This window comes from Zeus faber (genome assembly GCF_960531495.2).
Source record: "Zeus faber genome assembly, chromosome: 16".
Classification (NCBI taxonomy): domain Eukaryota; kingdom Metazoa; phylum Chordata; class Actinopteri; order Zeiformes; family Zeidae; genus Zeus; species Zeus faber.
In genome coordinates, this window is record NC_137202.1 from 13,763,529 (window position 1) to 13,780,489 (window position 16,961).

The window sequence follows — 16,961 nt, forward strand, 5'->3', positions numbered from 1 at the left end:
AGATAGATAATTAATACATTAGTATGTATAGAATTACAGACTACAATCTATATATATATATATATATATATGTCAATGAATAACTATGAGTTCATACGTTCCCGTTACTGCATCACTCCACACCCGAAAATGTCGCCACCTCCCGTGAGAATGATGTAATTGCGGCGTTGTCGTTCAACCCACGATGCCCTGCAACAAAGCACGCCATTGGTGGAAGCTGAGCGTCCACCAATGACGTGCTTGGTTGCGTTCGTCCTGCTTCGCCATTGGCCAGACAAAATTTAAAAACTATGGTTTGAAGTTCGTCCAGCACGCAGCACTGACCGCCTTTAAACACAAGTTGTTGTTTCGCCGAAAGCCTTCCCGTTTCGCGCAGCTTATAAGAAGTGGCAAAGTTTTAAGAAAGGACCGTATCGAGGGGCTTTGCATTAACAGGTAGATATGTATTTGCATCACGTTCAGATTTGGCCAACGGTGGTGGTTTAGATGGAGCAAGCTAACGGGCTAACAGCTAATTCACTCTTGGTAGATGGCGGCTATTTGATTGAAGTGATGCTCCGTGTGCGTCTCTTTGAGAAAAACGAGACTAGTTTAAAAATGGTGAAGTTGTGGTTTTGTGTTTACAGAGGCTGTTTGTAGAGCTTTAGCTTCCTGCAAACATGTCTTCAGTCAACCACAATAAACGAGATGAGAAGGGGAGAAACATCCAGGTGGTTGTAAGATGCAGGTAAGAGGAGAACGTGCAAAAATGAATTACTCTTTATCTGTATTTAATATACTTACAGTCTATCTATCTATCTATATATATATATATATATATATATGTCTTTAAATGCATTTATGGGAAATTTAACGCACAATTTCTTCAATGTTAATTAATTTGAAAGAACTTCAGAAACAAGAAAACCCTCATTTTATCAACTTTAAATAAATATAAAGAATTTAATTAAGATTTTTAATTTCCGTCTGTCCAGCCAGTTCTGCTTAAATGACCACTGTCATCAGTATTTTTTTTATTTTTATTTTTTAAGAGAAAATCTTTGTTATTGCATTTACACTGCAATTCGACTTATTTGGCATGTTCACCAACCGGGACAAACGCATAGTTACAGTTTGGGTGGCTTTCACAGTAAATACCAGCCGATGCCGCGATTCCCCTCAAACCCTCCTGGCTCTTAATAGTGGCTTCCTCTTTCTGCCTCCAGACCGTTCAACACAGTGGAGCGTAAGAGCTCTCATGGTGTAGTAGACTGCGATCCCAACAGAAAGGAGGTGTTGGTGCGGACCGGAGGGGTGAACGACAAGGCGACACGGAAGACCTACACCTTTGATATGGTAGGAATTTTGACGTTTTCTTTGCACCACAGAGGATGAGTGATAAGCTAATGATGTTTTCAGCTGGACTGGTCGTGTAGAGTGATATTGTCTTTTTTTACAATTTGAAAATATCATGTCAAGGAATACTGCTACGTAACTGTAAAACAATATGGAAAAGCACGCATATCAACATCATGCCAACATTATTATATTGATCGAAACTCCCAGAAATACGAATGTTATTACTAGGCTTGGGCAATATCCCAAATTTTATATCGTGATGCAGCCCCACCCAAATATCGCAATACACAATTTTATCGTCTCCGTTCACAGGGGGGCCAGTGACGGAGAAAGTGTTCGAATTACGCACAGAATGTTTTTGTTTCATTCAATTGCAAAAAATACATTTACAGTTAAAAAATGCTCTGTATTTGTTTGCTTTGGAGAGACGGTGAACCTTTAAATGCTGGATCACGGAGATATATCGATATTGTGAAAACATTGCATATGGTGGCGTGTATCGCAATATTAATATTATCGAATATCAGCCCGAAGCCAGTTACCACTGAAACCTAAGAATTTTTGTCCCTTCTACCTGTATAGCGGAATGTAACAATAAAGGAATCTAGATTCTTGGAAAAACAATATACCGTCATATTTAATTCTGGCTCAATACCAGAAGTTAGCATCAGATTTGGTTGACTATACACTGTCTCTCTCTCTCTGTGAAGGTCTTTGGCCCGTCCGCTAAACAGATTGACGTGTACAGGAGCGTCGTCTGCCCCATCCTAGATGAAGTCATTATGGGATACAACTGCACCGTCTTTGCGTGAGTCATTCAGTGTTGAGGTGCCTGTGTTGCCTCTTTACAGATTTCAACTCCATGTGAGAGCTTTCTGATTCATCCGATGGTAGGGTAGCTAACTAATTGGTGCTATACCCAAGTCTCCTTTTTTTTTTTCTCTCTCCTCCCCTCCTTCTCCCTCTTCTTCCTTAATTGGTCGAATAATATAACGAGTGCTGTATTTTTCAGCTATGGACAGACGGGGACAGGGAAGACGTTCACAATGGAGGGAGAGAGGAGTCCAGATGGACAGTTCACATGGGAAGAGGTACATGCTTAAGTTTCCCTCAGAAGATGTTAATCTAGATCCAGTTCACATGGGATCAGGTAACGGCGAGTTTGCCAACCGTGGAAACGCACATGGAAATAAGCAAACGGCAAAATATTACTCCCAAAGTATAGTCTCTTTTGTCTGTGTTGTTTTTCAGGACCCTCTTGCGGGCATCATCCCCAGAACTCTGCACCAGATTTTCGAGAAGTTGTCTGAGAACGGCACCGAGTTTTCCATCAAGGTGTCACTGATGGAGATCTACAATGAGGAGCTGTTCGATCTGCTCAGCCCCAGCGAGGACGTCACAGAGCGGCTCCAGCTCTTTGACGACCCCCGAAATAAGGTTTGTTTGTTCACATAGAGATTCGCTGATACGGTCACAGTTCGGTTCCTACCAATTTCCATCCCTGCTGTATCTGTGCGTTAGCTAGCTGTGTGTTGACTAATATCTCTGTGTTGCCTGTGCCAGCGCGGTGTGGTGGTGAAGGGTCTCGAGGAGGTCACGGTGCACAACAAGGACGAAGTCTATCAGATCCTGGAGAGGGGGTCGGCCAAGCGCAAGACGGCCTCCACGCTCATGAACGCCTACTCCAGGTCAGTTTATAGACGCTCACGGGGCTGGGAGTTGTGAAAGAGTCCGTTATGCCAGCTCCATTTCGAAGAGTACAAACACTCGAGGGAAGGAGTTAGGACCATTAAAAGCCAATTTTTATATATATATATTTTTTTAAAGCCTATTTTTTTGTAGCACAGTTTTTGTATTCATTTTATTATTTTTCTCAAATGTTTTCTCTCTTTTGTTAGCCGTTCCCATTCTGTGTTCTCCGTCACCATTCACATGAAGGAGATCACGCTGGAAGGAGAGGAGCTGGTGAAGATCGGCAAACTCAACCTGGTAATAAAACATCTTTTGGTGTTCAAGATTATAGTTGGTATTTGTTCCTAATGTGTCAACAATTTCAAAATGATGAATTACAATAAATCTTTGGAAGAAACATTTTTTTTTTTTTACTATTAAACAAGGCACAACACTTTGCGTTAAATACAGGTGAATAGTAGACTTGGAGAGACATTATCTCAAAATAATCCTGCATTAACCGCTAACTTTACTCCAAACGGCAACTTTGACAGTATTTTTGCACAGTATTTTCTCGGTACATAAAACATTCAGTGCTTGTAAAAATGAACCCATTCTGCGTTCCAGGTGGATCTCGCAGGCAGTGAGAACATTGGGCGTTCTGGAGCTGTCGACAAACGTGCTCGTGAGGCTGGAAACATCAACCAGTCGCTGCTGACACTGGGTCGAGTCATCACTGCTCTGGTGGAGAAAAGACCCCACATCCCCTACAGGTAGACAGTGGATCTAATGAGACGTTTATAAAAAGAATAAACTAAAAAAACAGTCTACAAAGGATGTGAATTTAATATTGCTGTCAGTAGACCAGAAACTGCACTACTTTGGAGATATCTTGCATTCAAAATTGGAAGTCCTCTCTGTAGATGGCGGCATTACTCACAGAGATTCAAATATTACTGATCCAACCTTGTAAGGTTGTAATTTCTGTCATGACCATTTCAAAATGTGTGGTCAATGTGTAAGTGGAGCTGATTCCATCTCTTTGGACGTGAACCTGCAGGGAGTCAAAGCTGACCCGAATCCTCCAGGACTCGCTCGGGGGAAGAACCAAGACCTCCATCATCGCCACCGTGTCTCCGTCTTCCAGCAATCTCGAGGTGTGTGTTTTGTTTTTTGAGGCTGCAAGGATAAAATGTTTGTTTATTTATTTTTAAAATTGGGGAATATTCTGGAAATCCTGTGAACGACTCTTATCTTAAGAAGGGGGAAAAAAAAACGGCTTGGTGCCTGATTAATCCTGTAAATTAACAAAATATATTCTGATTTTGAAAAGAAAACGTTATGTTGTGTGTGTGTGTGTGAGTGTAGGAGACTATGAGCACCTTGGACTACGCCAGCAGAGCCAAGAACATCATGAACAAACCAGAAGTGAACCAGAAACTCACCAAGAGGACCCTGATCAAGGTGAAGCCACGTCTGGGAACTGACCACGATAAAACTAACAACTAGCATGAGCATTTTCAGACATCTTAACGTAAAAACGGACCCACCCCCGCTCCTCTTTTTTCCTTTTTATTTTTTTTTAGGAATACACTGAGGAGATTGAGCGTTTGAAACGTGACCTGGCTGCCACGAGGGACAAAAATGGCGTCTACCTCTCTGCGGAGAACTATGGGTAGGTTGCCACTCATGTTGCTTTTATTCTGAAATTATTAGAAACAGCTTAAATATTTTAAACAGCTTTTAATGGAAACTGAATCCCACGCTCATGCAGGAATTACCCAAAATCCTAAATGGGCGGTTTTGTTTTGTGTATTCACGGAATAGTAGTAGTAGTAGTAGTAGTAGTAGTAGTAAAAGTCTTTAGTCGACAAACTCAAGATTCAGGTTTATCTTTTCGAGAGAAGCAATTTCAGATTTGTTCCGTTTCGTAAATCATTCAGATTCATAGTTTCAATATTTCAGCGTATAATATTCGACTTTCTGTTGTGTGCGTTTGTGTTTGTCCGATAGGAACATGGCAACTCAGATCACCTCTCAGGAAGTGCAGATAGCAGAGTACACGGAGCGCATCGCCGCCATGGAGGAGGAGCTCAGGAAGGTAGAGAAAAGCTGCATGATGTATATTCATTATTTGAATCTGTAATTACATTTTTTTTTTTTTTTTTTTTTATTTTATTATTATTTTTTTTATAGATTATTTAATGTGTAGTGGATATTAGTCCGAAAACTTGGTCCTCTCTCTATTCAGGTCACTGAGCTGTTTGTGGACAGTAAAAGCCTCCTGGAGCAGTACACTGTGGACCTGGATGAAAAACAGCAAAGGTGTGTGTGTGTGTGTGTGTGTGTGTGTGTGTGTGTGTGTGTGTGTGTGTGTGTGTGTGTGTGTGTGTGTGTGTGTGTGTGTGTGTGTGTGTGTGTGTGTGTGTGTGTGTGTGTGTGTGTGTGTGTGTGTGTGTGTGTGTTCCATTGGAGACCTCTAACATTCAAAACTCTTCCTTGAATATTTGATATCCTCTGAAAGCAACACCCGTCTTTGTAGTAGCCTGGGAACCAGACTAATGTGCCAGCTCATGTTTCATTTGCTCTGGCAGAATGCGTCTGGCCACCCTCCCATTCAATTAGTTTTCCACCCACCATGCCAGGGTCGGTCCAATCACAACCAGTTATCTAATATGGGGCGGGTTTGATACAACTATGATGCTGAGCCGTTGAGGGACCTTACAAAGACGGCTGCCGCTGATGTGGAATGGTCTGTTAAATCTGTTATCGTGACAGTATTAAACGAACTGGACGGTGTATATATATTTTTTTGTTGATGAGAAAGATGTGTTTGCCGTCCTTCTGACAGGATTTGGTAAAAGTTTAGTTTACCAACTCACTCCCTCAGCACTACGTCACACGTTTCGTTGCTGTGATTGGTTGAAGGTCTATCTAATTGTGTCCAGAGACATTTTGGTCCGTACCCGTTGGTAACGCCCCTTGGAAATTGAAATTGAACTGAGAGATTCCAGACTAATATGCATTTGCAAATTTATCTGGTGATGTCAGGCTATCTTTACAGCCCAGTACACGCTGCAGCCCTGACAACAGAATAATAATCCCATTTTTCGGTCCATGTCTTCCTCAGGCTGGAGGAGACCAGCCGAGACCTGGTGGAGACGAAGGGGAAACTGACCCAGGAAGAGTTCGTCAACGGCAAGTTGAGCTCGGCCCAGGAGAATCTCTACAACACGGCTGATCAGGTTGGAACTCAACAGAACCTCCAATTCTGATTTATGGGTTTTATGATGGATGTTTCACTGAACAAGTTAAAAATGTAAATGTAATTGTAATTGACTAGTTTTTAACATGATCTAGATCAGATTAGATTCAATTTATTGTCATTACAAGTACTGAGGCAACAAAATGCACTTCTCTGCATTTTACCCATCCTAGTACCCCAAGTATCTAGGAGCAGTGGGCTGCCATATTGCGGTTCCCGGGGAGCAGTTAGGGGGTTAAGTGTCTTGCTCAAGGACACATCAGCACGCTAGCAGGAGGAACCAGGAATCGAACAGATTCTAGACGACCCGCTCTACATGGGCTCATTGATGCTCGTGGGGAACAATGTCTAGCCTGTCTGCTCCTAACCCTAACCCGGCATTTGTCACCAGTGAGAAAGGGGGGGGGGGAACCAGGGTCTCAGTCCTGGGTCAAATGACCCTGCAATAGACCAAGGTTTTAATCAGCTTAATCATACCCCCCCCCCCCCCCCCTCAAAGTTTTATAGCTTAATGTCGTTGTTTGTTTAAGTTGCTCTCTCCTCTACTGTTTTGTTGACAATCATACTGGAACCATGACATGCCCCTTTCCCGGTGTGTTCATGACGTTGAATGTGATGCACAAGAAAAAACTGAATTTCTCCTGGAAATGAGAAAGTTGTTAATCGCCTATTTTTAGCAGGTTGACCCAGGGTTTAAAAAACAAAAAACAACAAAAAAAAACCCTAATTGCTAATTTTGGTGTGGAAATGGTATTCAAGGATCTGCATGGTAGAATGTCTTAATTGCATAATTCGAGTGGTATTTTCAGCAAAAAACTTCATAAACAGGTTTTGGGGACCTCAGATACCTATATTAACTTGTGTAAGAAGGAGCCCAGGTCCTCTTTCATCCCTGCTTTTATTATTATCTCTTCGTAGCTGCTCAGCACAGTAGATTCCAGCACCAAGGATGTATTGGGCCTCCAGGACAAGCTGGACCGGAAGAAAAGGGTGAGAATTGACTTTAATATCATACAGTGCATTCATAAAGTTTTTACATTTTGTTGCGTTTTGGATGAATTTTAGATTTCCCAGTTGTAAAACGTTACAAAACAAGCTGTCTACAAAGCAATTCAACTTTTTATCCGCACGTCAGTTCTCTAGCTATTAAACTTTTTATTATTTATTGATTTTTATTTATTTTTATACAATTATTGGGTTTTTCTGTTTTTTTTTTTTTTTTTTTTTTTTTTTTTTGGTTAAATTTCAGGTTGAGCAGCACAACGGTCAGATCCAGCAGAGCTTCGCTCAGCGTATGGAAGGAGCGTTTGGCTCCATGCAGAGCTGCATCCAGCAGCAGAGCAGCCAGCATCTCCGCATGCTCAGCAGCTTCTCCCAGACAGTGGGTAAGAGGAAGAAACCTTAAAGATAGTGTCATCTTAATTTAAGCTAAACAGTATGTTGGCAAAATGCAACTGCTCCATGTTTATTATCTTAAAATCTTTATTCAAATTCCCCACGTGACGTCGACAGTCAATGTTGTCTGCAATCGGAGTGCTCGCTGCAACCCGAATTCTGTCTACTTTAAATTGAAGATCAGAGTCTTCTCAATTGTCTTTCTAAATATGCCTCGAGCCTCACCAAAGATTCAATTTACGGCAGCGATTTTTGGTGCAAAATAAGACGTCTGTAAGCGTGGCATTAAAATTCTTAAATTTAAGTGGGGTCATTTTTATTTTTATTTTTTTACTTCACCTTGCCCACAGACCCCCTAGTTAGCAGATTAAACGCCCTTAATTGGATGTTTTTCCCTCTGTCTCACCGTTTCCTTCCCTCTGTATGCAGACAAAGTCCTCACCATGAACGAGGCGGCGCTGAGCAGAGCTCAGACGTCCATGGAGTCCTTCGTGGATGGACTCCAAAATCTGATGTCCGAGGGTGTCCCTCGCTGTCAGGCCATAAGCCAAAAGCAGGGGGCGCTGTGCCTGCAGCACAGGGACAGCCAGCTGCAGCTTCTGGTAAGGACGTGGAGAAACACTGTAGGAAAAACAAAATTATGACATGAATAAAGCAGCACTGTGTAACTTTTGGGATTTGGTGCCCCGACAGTTTCTTGGTGCAATTGCACTCTTACACCACTGTCATGTAACTTTGACTCATATGACAAATTTGAACCTTATTGGCGATGTTTCAATATTTTTTAGAAGATTTTAGAAATAATCGAATTGTGACTTTTTTCATATTTTGTATTTATTTATTTTTTTTATTTTTATTTTATTTTTTTAGACCAATATTGCAATTGCAATTTAGTATGCAATTTCCAAGTTCTTATCTTGTGTATTATACACTAAACGCAAGCAATAAATCATTCTATAGTATAACCAACACAACATTGGATACAGTCAACATATAAACTGTTCTTTCCTGTCAGCGAGGCCTCTGTGTTCTGATGAAATTAGAACAATAAATGCATGAATTGAGATGAATAACATGTCGTTATTTAACTCTTGAATTGTAGAAAGAAAAACCTAAAATCACAGTAGAATATTGACTGAGTGATTAACTTCAAGCCTTGTTGTTGTTCAAATCTGAACAATCATCTTTTTATAAAAGTGTTTCATGCATGCATCCTCTTTGAGCGTGCAAGTGAATGAGCTCTGTGAAAGCGCTGCTCAGTGTGCTCAGGGACAGCTTCATGCCTCAGCCTTTGCCATTTGAAAATTGGGTTCTATTACATTGCGATGTCGGTTTGAATCCGATTTAGTCGTTCAGCCCTAAATAATGTTACAAACGCAAATATAATGTACACCTGGGTTACAGTGCCCCTTGCACGGACCTCGCCGCGGGAGGGAGGGGGGGCTGCCCGTGTAGATGTGCTACACTGGCAGATCGGCTCTCACGCGCTGAAATACACCCCGTAGCGTAATGACAGTGAGGGCTGGCGGGTGCTAGGTGGAGCTCGACCAATATATCGGCCATTATTTGACATTTTTGGCCCCATCGGGATCGGCGGTTATGCAGCTGGTGGCAGCCAGTTTTTGAATAATACAGACATTGATTATTTGTCCTGTACTTGTCTGTTTTACACAAATTTTAATTTATTCACCAAAATAAGAGCAGAAGTCCGACCCGGTATTATAAATCCATCCATGTTTTAATGTATAACACGAACACAGGTTTCCAAACAGGAAGCGATGCTGTGTTCATGGGATACTTGGAAAACAAATTTGCTTTGGGAGTGATTGCTTGCGCGCGCCGTCGGGGAGGTGGAGCGCGGGGGGAATGAAAGAGGTGCCATTCTCCATGTTACTAGTCAGTGTACCATCAAAATGACTTAGGAGCTGTTATTTTAATTTTAAGCACCATTTAAAATGAATTCAGTAGTGGAGTAATTTTAATAAATTAGATTGCACTTAGCTAGAGCAGCCTGAGAATTAGATTTGATCACTTATCACCCTTCATTGACTTTTTGTCGTGAAAAAATGTAATCTGGAGATTAAAAATAAATCGGACTTTTAGTGTAATCCACCCAACACAGATGATATTATGGATTATCACTTTTTTCTTGTCATATTATGAGACACAATTTTAGTCTAAAGCAGTAGTTTCTAGACTTTTTGTTAAATATTTGACCAAGTCTGTGTTTAAGATGTGGGTGTGAATAAATAATAAAAATGTAAATATTATTTTATTCATAGATCATTTTTATTGAAATGTAATCTTATTTTAATTATATTTTATATATATTATTTATTTGCGTGCATAAAACCTGTTACCCCCCTTCACCACTAGAGGGAGCTTGCATACCACGGGTGGCACGTGAACCATAGTTTACGGGAAGAGCTCTGAACTATCTGGGATTTTTATGTGAAAATGGAGGGATTTAATCTGCTTCAAAGCTGCTTGTGATCGGTTATGTGTTTTCTGTGTGTTTCAGGGGGAACACAAACAAGAGATGGAGAACGTCCTGGTCGCTCAGACGCTCACAGGACTGTCTGCCATGAAGGAGCTCAGCGACTCTCTGAGGACCACCGTGGAGACGCAGAGAGCTCTGGCCCAAGAGGTCTCTCACTTTTTAAGATTTTATTTATACATGCACGTGTGTCTTTGTTTGATACTACGTACTGCATAAATTGTCGGTGGTAATCAGATGAGTTTGTTTTTGTTCCACACAAAGAAGTCGTGTTGTCACCTGTGTTTCTGTGCCATTGATTTTGTGAACTGTTAAGGTCTTTCTGTATTTTGACTTACTGTTCATAATATACTGTTTTTTACATGTTGGTTAAATAGTGTATTTATTTTGACCAAATAAGCTTTTATTTTATTTTATTTTTTTTTATATGAAGCTTTTTATATATTTTTTTATTTTCTTTTCTTTTATTACCAGACAACGGGTAAAGTGTAGTTAGTCAAAAAGCATCCAACTGGTCGAGATTGAAAGGGGCAATTGTTAGTATGGTGGCTTAGCGATGCTGATTTCTAAGGCAGGTTTGATCTTTGACACCTGGCCTTGTGTACTTTGTTTCAGTGTCGGGTTGTTGTTCCTTCCCGTCAGAATCTTAAGGTGTCGTTTCAAGCACATTGCTGTATATTTGCCACATAACCTCCTTCTCATCCGGTGTCAATGTTGTCAATGTCAGAAACGACAATAAGCGGAGGGGGTTGATATCCAGGGGTCCCAGTCTTCACAAACTGTAAACTGTTTTTTTTTATGTTGGTGGATTTTAAAACTCGGGCTCTGTCCCTCGCTCCCCAGGTGGAGGCCATGAAAGAGATCGGCGTGTTTTTCCGTGGGTTGGCTGGAGACGTGGCGGCGCTGAGGGAGGCCAGCGTGCGGCGCATCAGTTCCCTGGAGGCCGAACACGAGCGTCACAAGCAGGAGATCCGACAGGCGGAGGAGAAGCAGCGTGCGGTAAGGCTGCCCCCCTTTTTGCAGCAAAATAAGATTAGTGTCATTTTAAAATATTTTTTTACAGAATATACATGAACAATGTCACAAACAACTATTATTATTTTTTTGTGCAATTTTCAATTTTGTCATCATGATTTAAGCTAATCATGATTTACATCAGTTAATTAGACATACCCATTTCAAAGAATGAGCTTCATCACATTGGTATTTCATATGTTCATATGTAGAAAGTACACGAGTTGCAACTCTGATCTTATAGTTTATTAAACTCTATTTCATATCCTGGCTTGACATATAGTGATTTTGAGAATTTAGGTAATATATTCTCATCATTATGTTCGACTCTTGTATCACATTAGTCCACCAACAACACAAGCTCAAAATAAAATAAATTTGGTTATTTTTGCTTGATTCCCGTGGAGGTGTAGTTGACGCCGATCAACGTACAATTTTGATTTCCTGTCTAATGTCTTGGAGCTGTGCTTGTTGTGTTCCAGGGCATCCAGCAGGCCATGCGCTACCTGCAGGACCAGCTCCAGGACCAGTTCCAGTTGCTGGACTCGGAGACTCAGAAGAGCTACAAGAACCTGCACCAGTCCTCCACCGCTTTGGACGAACCTCTGCAGAGTTTACAGCAAGAAATTACACAGTGAGTAGAGGCGCATTGGCAAAATCACAACTAAAATCCTTTGTCGGGGGTTGACACGGTTTGGGGTTGTCGGGGCTAATTTTCTGTCTAATATGTGAACTTTGGAATTTCTCTTTCTCCATATTGATTAAGTGGTCAAAATAGATTTCTGTCATCATTGGTAATTGTTTACCAATTCTCCTTGGTGCCTTTTTTTTTTTTTATCCTCTTCTTATAAGAACTTTTCAGAACCTAACCTTTCTGCTCTGTGTCCCCAGATGCTGCTCCACGGCAGAGAAGCAGACCATGTTCCAGGTGGAGCTGCTCTCCTCCTCCTCCAGCTCCCTGGCGGCTTCTCTTCAGCAGAACACAGAGGAGAGCCTCCAGACGCTGGGGAGGCTCACAGGCGACTGCTCCTACCTCCACAAAACTCTCACAGGTCTGTCTGCTGCACCAAACTGCATGCTGCAGCTCCAATTTCATTTTAGGTTTCCATTTCAATTATTTAGTTGATTTCATATTTAATAGTCAACATCGCTTAACGAAATATAATCATCATTCAAGTACAAGAGATTATCCTGTAGGTGCTTTTTCATTCAGAGGTAACCTTCATTTATCTCCCCGTTCTTAGGTCTGGCAGAGCGTGAGTCCCAGTGGTGCTCCAGAGCGGTGGAACAGTCTGGATCTCAGGCCCAGGAACAGCTTGCCCTTATAGGGGAGAGCTCTACGTCCACTCAGACCCTGCAGCAGGTAACCAGTTGGGTGCTACACCGGAAGTACTATTATCATTTGTTGGCAATCAATGGCGTCAGCAAAACTGCTGATCACCACTCCTCTGTGTTTGCATAATAAAGAGAATCCGCCAATCATACTTTCTGGTTCAGTCATGTCCTAAAAGACTAAGTCTCGTCACAAAACAGACTAATGTTAGAACAAGTATCAGTCATAGCCGGGAGGCTGTTTTTAGCCTGCTCTTTAATCACCCCTTTTTCATTTTCTTTTCCTGCCCGTCTCACCCCAACCAGACCGTGGAAGCCTTCTGCACCGAGCAGCTGGAGGGATCCAATGCCGAGCTGGAGCGGCAGCGGGAGGAGGTAAGCCGGACAGCGCTGGCCACACAGACCCAGGCTCCCCACGACCAGCAGGTGGTTGAAGGGCTGCGAGCCGAGCTCCAGGGCTACGTGGCGACGGGAGCAGGGCTGGTCCAGAGCTTCCTGCAGGAGGAGCTGAAGCAAGACGTCCCCACCGGTAAGGGAATAAACGTGCAGGCTCTTACTTTGGGAGGTTATGCAGACTTTGTTTCTCATCTTACCCCTGGGCCGCACCAGAATCGACACGTCAGTGTGGCGATGGCACGGTGTTAACTTTTAAGGTCTTAGTCAACCAGTGGAAAGCGTTTCCGATGTGTGTGGTGTGCTTTTTTTTAAATAGTACTTTATTTATATTTTTTTCATACTTTGTTTTAATTTTAAATATAGTATAACGTGTTAATATTCTTTCTTCATATTTTTTTTCCGGTCACTTTTTTTTAAATTTAAGTTCCTTCTGTAAATCTTTACATTGGATTTACATAAATTGAAGTGATTGCTTACAGTCAGGAGCATCTGCCGGGTCAAGTCTTGTTTCCAAATGTCATATCAGGCCAGAGGTAGTTTTCATCCCTCAGGGCGTATGCATGCGTTGTCCTCCCCAACCCCTCAAATAAAACAAAACAATATTTCTCCTGACTACTGCCCCCAGGCACCACCCCTCAGAGGCGGGAGTTTGTGTACCCGAAGGCGCTGAGGAAACTCCAGAGCCGTGGCGAGCTCCTGGAGAGCCTGAAGAGGCAGCAGGAGACGCTGCAGTCGGCCATGGGGGAGGAGGAGGAGGAGGAGGAGGAGGAGCTGGTGGAGCTGGTGGAGCGTGTACGTAGTGTGTGTGTCGTGGCCCCTCGGCTTTGGAACGACCTGCCTGAGCAGGTGGGGCTGGCAGAATCAGTGACTTCTCAAAACCCAATTTTTATAGATCTGCTTTTATGTGATGTCGCTCCCTTTCTTTATTTTTATTTATTTTTTTGCGTGAGTAAACAGAACTGACATCTCTTAAAGTGATTTTAACAGCGAGCGTTCAATTAATCACCAGCCACTCTCTAAACAAAAATGGAGCTTTAACATACAGCTCTGACATAGTAAGATTTAAGCGAGTTGTTTAGCTCATCGTTTTTCCCAGGACTCTTAAAAGCTTCATATTTTCCACAGTTTGTAGGCCTTTGTCAGCCACAGACGCAGTCAGTGGATCTCGAGGAAGCAGAATGAAGCCATTGACGGTTTGATCCAAGTATCAGTGACTCAGTAGAACTAGAGACCTTTCCTCTGGGTTTCAGGGCCTCAGATGATTAAGGCTCTACCTCACACGGGATAGAGCACTTGGTGTTTTGAACGACTTTTGGAGCAAACTAGGAAAAGCTATTCCTCTGAGCGAGATGTTTAAAAACATCCACTCTAACATATTCCTCGTTCAGATTTTTCATGCATTGACTTTATAGTCAGACACACGTGTCAGCGGGAGACTTCCTCTGAACAGAAGGGGTGTGTGTGTGTGTGTGTGTGTGTGTGTGTGTGTGTGTGTGTGTGTGTGTGTGTGTGCGTGTGTGTGTGTGTAACAGGACTCTCTGGAGGACGAGTTGACCGCCTGTGACGACAGCTTGGCCACCGAGCCGTCGTACATCGACGAGAACCTGGTGTGTAACGACAGCAGCAGGGTCCCCTTCTTCAAGGTGAGCTTCACCGGTTCGAAAATTGTTCAATGAATTCCACTCAAGGTCCCTCCTTCATCGGTAGAAATAAATAAAACCCTGTTTGCCTACCTAGTGAGCAAAACAATTCGGCCTTTTCCGATTTAAGCGGCACAGATGTTAGATCATGCTTTTCAAATTCATCCTTTTTTTTTTTTTTTTTTTTTTTTTAATCAGTGTCTGAACACACTGATCATCATCGAGACTCAGTCAAGCCTGTTTGGTCTTTATGAAAAATGGATTCTATTGGCCTCGGGTCAAATTGCGCCTCCATATCTAACAAAATACATCAGATGCTTTTCTCGAAAGGTGCCCAAATGTGATGATATTTCACGGTAACGAGCAACTTTCAGGGTGGCATACCCAGCACATTAACGTGTTGGCAAATTATGTAGCAATTGGATTTAAGACATATTTTCCTTTTTTTATTTTATTTTATTTTTTTTACTTAGAAGTACAGCTGGACTCATTTTGTTCATCCAATTAGCCATGGCCACCTTTAACTTTACCGCAGTCTTGGTTGATAATACACTTTCTTTTGTAAAAGCACTTTTTTCTTTGTAGATTCACTTCAAAATAATAAATCCTGCACTTCTGTAATGGGGAGACTGGTCACTGCGCAGAGCCATCGATACCTTGACGTCACCGGCTGAGATGCAAAAAAAACAAATGAACAGCTATTTATCACCCGCAAACTTTTGACATTTTCTAAATTCATATATAAAAAAATAAAAATTTTATATATATATATATATATATAATCGGATACTTGCTTTTTAACTGCTCACTTACAGTATAAAATTAAGATAATTGAGGAGAAACACTGAAGGGGGTGGGGACATTTTTTGTGTGGGAGAAATGTACTGACTGTGCGTGTGTGTGTGTGTGTGTGTGTGTGTGTGTTTATATCAGCAGAAGAAAGGCGGTAAGAAGGAGAAGCTCCTCAAGACCAAAGGGGCTGGAAACGAAGCTGTTTATACACCCCCAAAATCAAAACTTCCCCTCCGCTGCCAGAACTAACCTCCCAACTTTTCAAAATATTCTTTAAAGTAATATTTGTGATTGTTGCTTTTTTTTTGTGTGTGTGTCTTAATGTTCATTATTAATGCTACTTTTATGAATTTAATATTGTTTTAGTGTTACACATGTCTCTCCGCTTTTGAAAATAAAATAAAAAAAAAAATCCAATCATCCACGTGGAATTAAAGATATGGTTTGATACATATGTTCTATGGTGCTGAAATCCTTGCAATCTGTTTAAGTGTAACAGGCACTCCTGAGGAAAATGATACTATGAAATGGAAAGCGCCCCATCGCTTCCACGCCATAATTTTTCTACGGCGTTCACACATGCAGTCTGAGGAGTTGCACCGAAATGTGTGACCGTCGCATAGTCTGACTGCAGCTGTCAGGAACGGTGCCCCGTTTGTTGCCGGCTCCGTGACGATCCCAGACAAGAACACTTCTGTCCCTATAAAGGTGAGAGGACAGTAAATCACCTAAAATCACTTGGTGTGTGTTTGGCTCATTTACTATGCGGGTAAGGTGTGGTCGCATTCCGGCGGCTGCAGTCAGAGACGGTGACCTTGAGGAGTGGGCTATGTAGGCCTGTTCCAAAAGGTCTTCCAAGATTAGGTTTATACAAATATCACACGTGCATGCGCAAGTACGCAACACGTTTTTAGAAAATGTTGATTTCATAAACTGCAGTAATCAAAAAACGGTCGTTTCTTAAGAACTTAATTTGGGGCAAAACAAAAAAGTGTAAGTTTTTTTTTTTTTTTTAGCACATGTGGGTGTTATGACAAAAGCATAACCAGAGTTTGCGCAATCGCAGGCTTCCTCAACAACATACCCGCTTAAAATATTAAAAATGTGCAGCAGCCCCCTGCTCTCACATTTCGGTGGACACAGATTACGGTGGCAATATTGCGACACAGTGGCCCCAATCCGACTTTTGTTGCTCATGTGACTCAGATCTGGTTGTTTTTCTTTCCTCATAACAGTGTGAACAGCACAAATCAAATGGGATCTGATCTTTTCAATTCGGAATCGCGCCACTTTTTACACCTGGTTTTTTTTGCAACGCGACCTCCACTCTGAACAATCAAATCGCATTTCATGCGACGAGACTATTACGTCACTGTAGAGCAGGGGTCCCCAGCCTTTGTCGTCACGGACCGGCACCGCAGCGCACAAAACGTTGCCGAGACCGGGAACGCGAAAAGAAAAGCGCCCCGTGGGGGAACTCTTGAATTCCGCTCCCCACTCCGGAACGGGCCGGCGGTGTGAATGTGACACGTGGGAGCTTCCGTTCTTATTTGAAACAAGGCGTGGAACCGTGTCATCATCAGCGGTCAGCGGCTCCCGTTACAATGGATACGAATATGTT

General features: G+C 42.2%; 1 protein-coding gene across 3 annotated transcripts; it reads left to right on the plus strand.

Moving 5' to 3' along the window:
• Positions 1 to 296: 296 nt before the first annotated feature.
• On the plus strand, positions 297 to 15,745 carry kif11 (kinesin family member 11). Of its 3 annotated transcripts, none has more exons than XM_080016142.1 (27): positions 297 to 435; positions 627 to 727; positions 1,206 to 1,335; positions 2,049 to 2,146; positions 2,351 to 2,429; positions 2,590 to 2,775; positions 2,902 to 3,026; positions 3,237 to 3,327; positions 3,637 to 3,782; positions 4,070 to 4,166; positions 4,378 to 4,473; positions 4,596 to 4,684; positions 5,023 to 5,110; positions 5,261 to 5,334; positions 6,140 to 6,254; positions 7,193 to 7,264; positions 7,524 to 7,659; positions 8,099 to 8,271; positions 10,191 to 10,316; positions 11,010 to 11,165; positions 11,663 to 11,814; positions 12,072 to 12,232; positions 12,425 to 12,543; positions 12,819 to 13,041; positions 13,534 to 13,754; positions 14,441 to 14,551; positions 15,482 to 15,745. In XM_080016142.1, the coding sequence occupies exons 2-27, from the start codon at positions 660 to 662 to the stop codon at positions 15,587 to 15,589; spliced, it is 3,240 nt and encodes a 1,079-aa protein (XP_079872268.1). In that variant the 5' UTR covers positions 297 to 435; positions 627 to 659; the 3' UTR covers positions 15,590 to 15,745. The 3 variants fall into 3 exon arrangements, with proteins under 3 accessions (XP_079872268.1, XP_079872269.1, XP_079872270.1); XM_080016143.1 differs by having other exon boundaries at positions 15,485 to 15,745; XM_080016144.1 differs by having other exon boundaries at positions 13,534 to 13,700.
• The last annotated feature ends 1,216 nt before the right edge of the window (positions 15,746 to 16,961 follow it).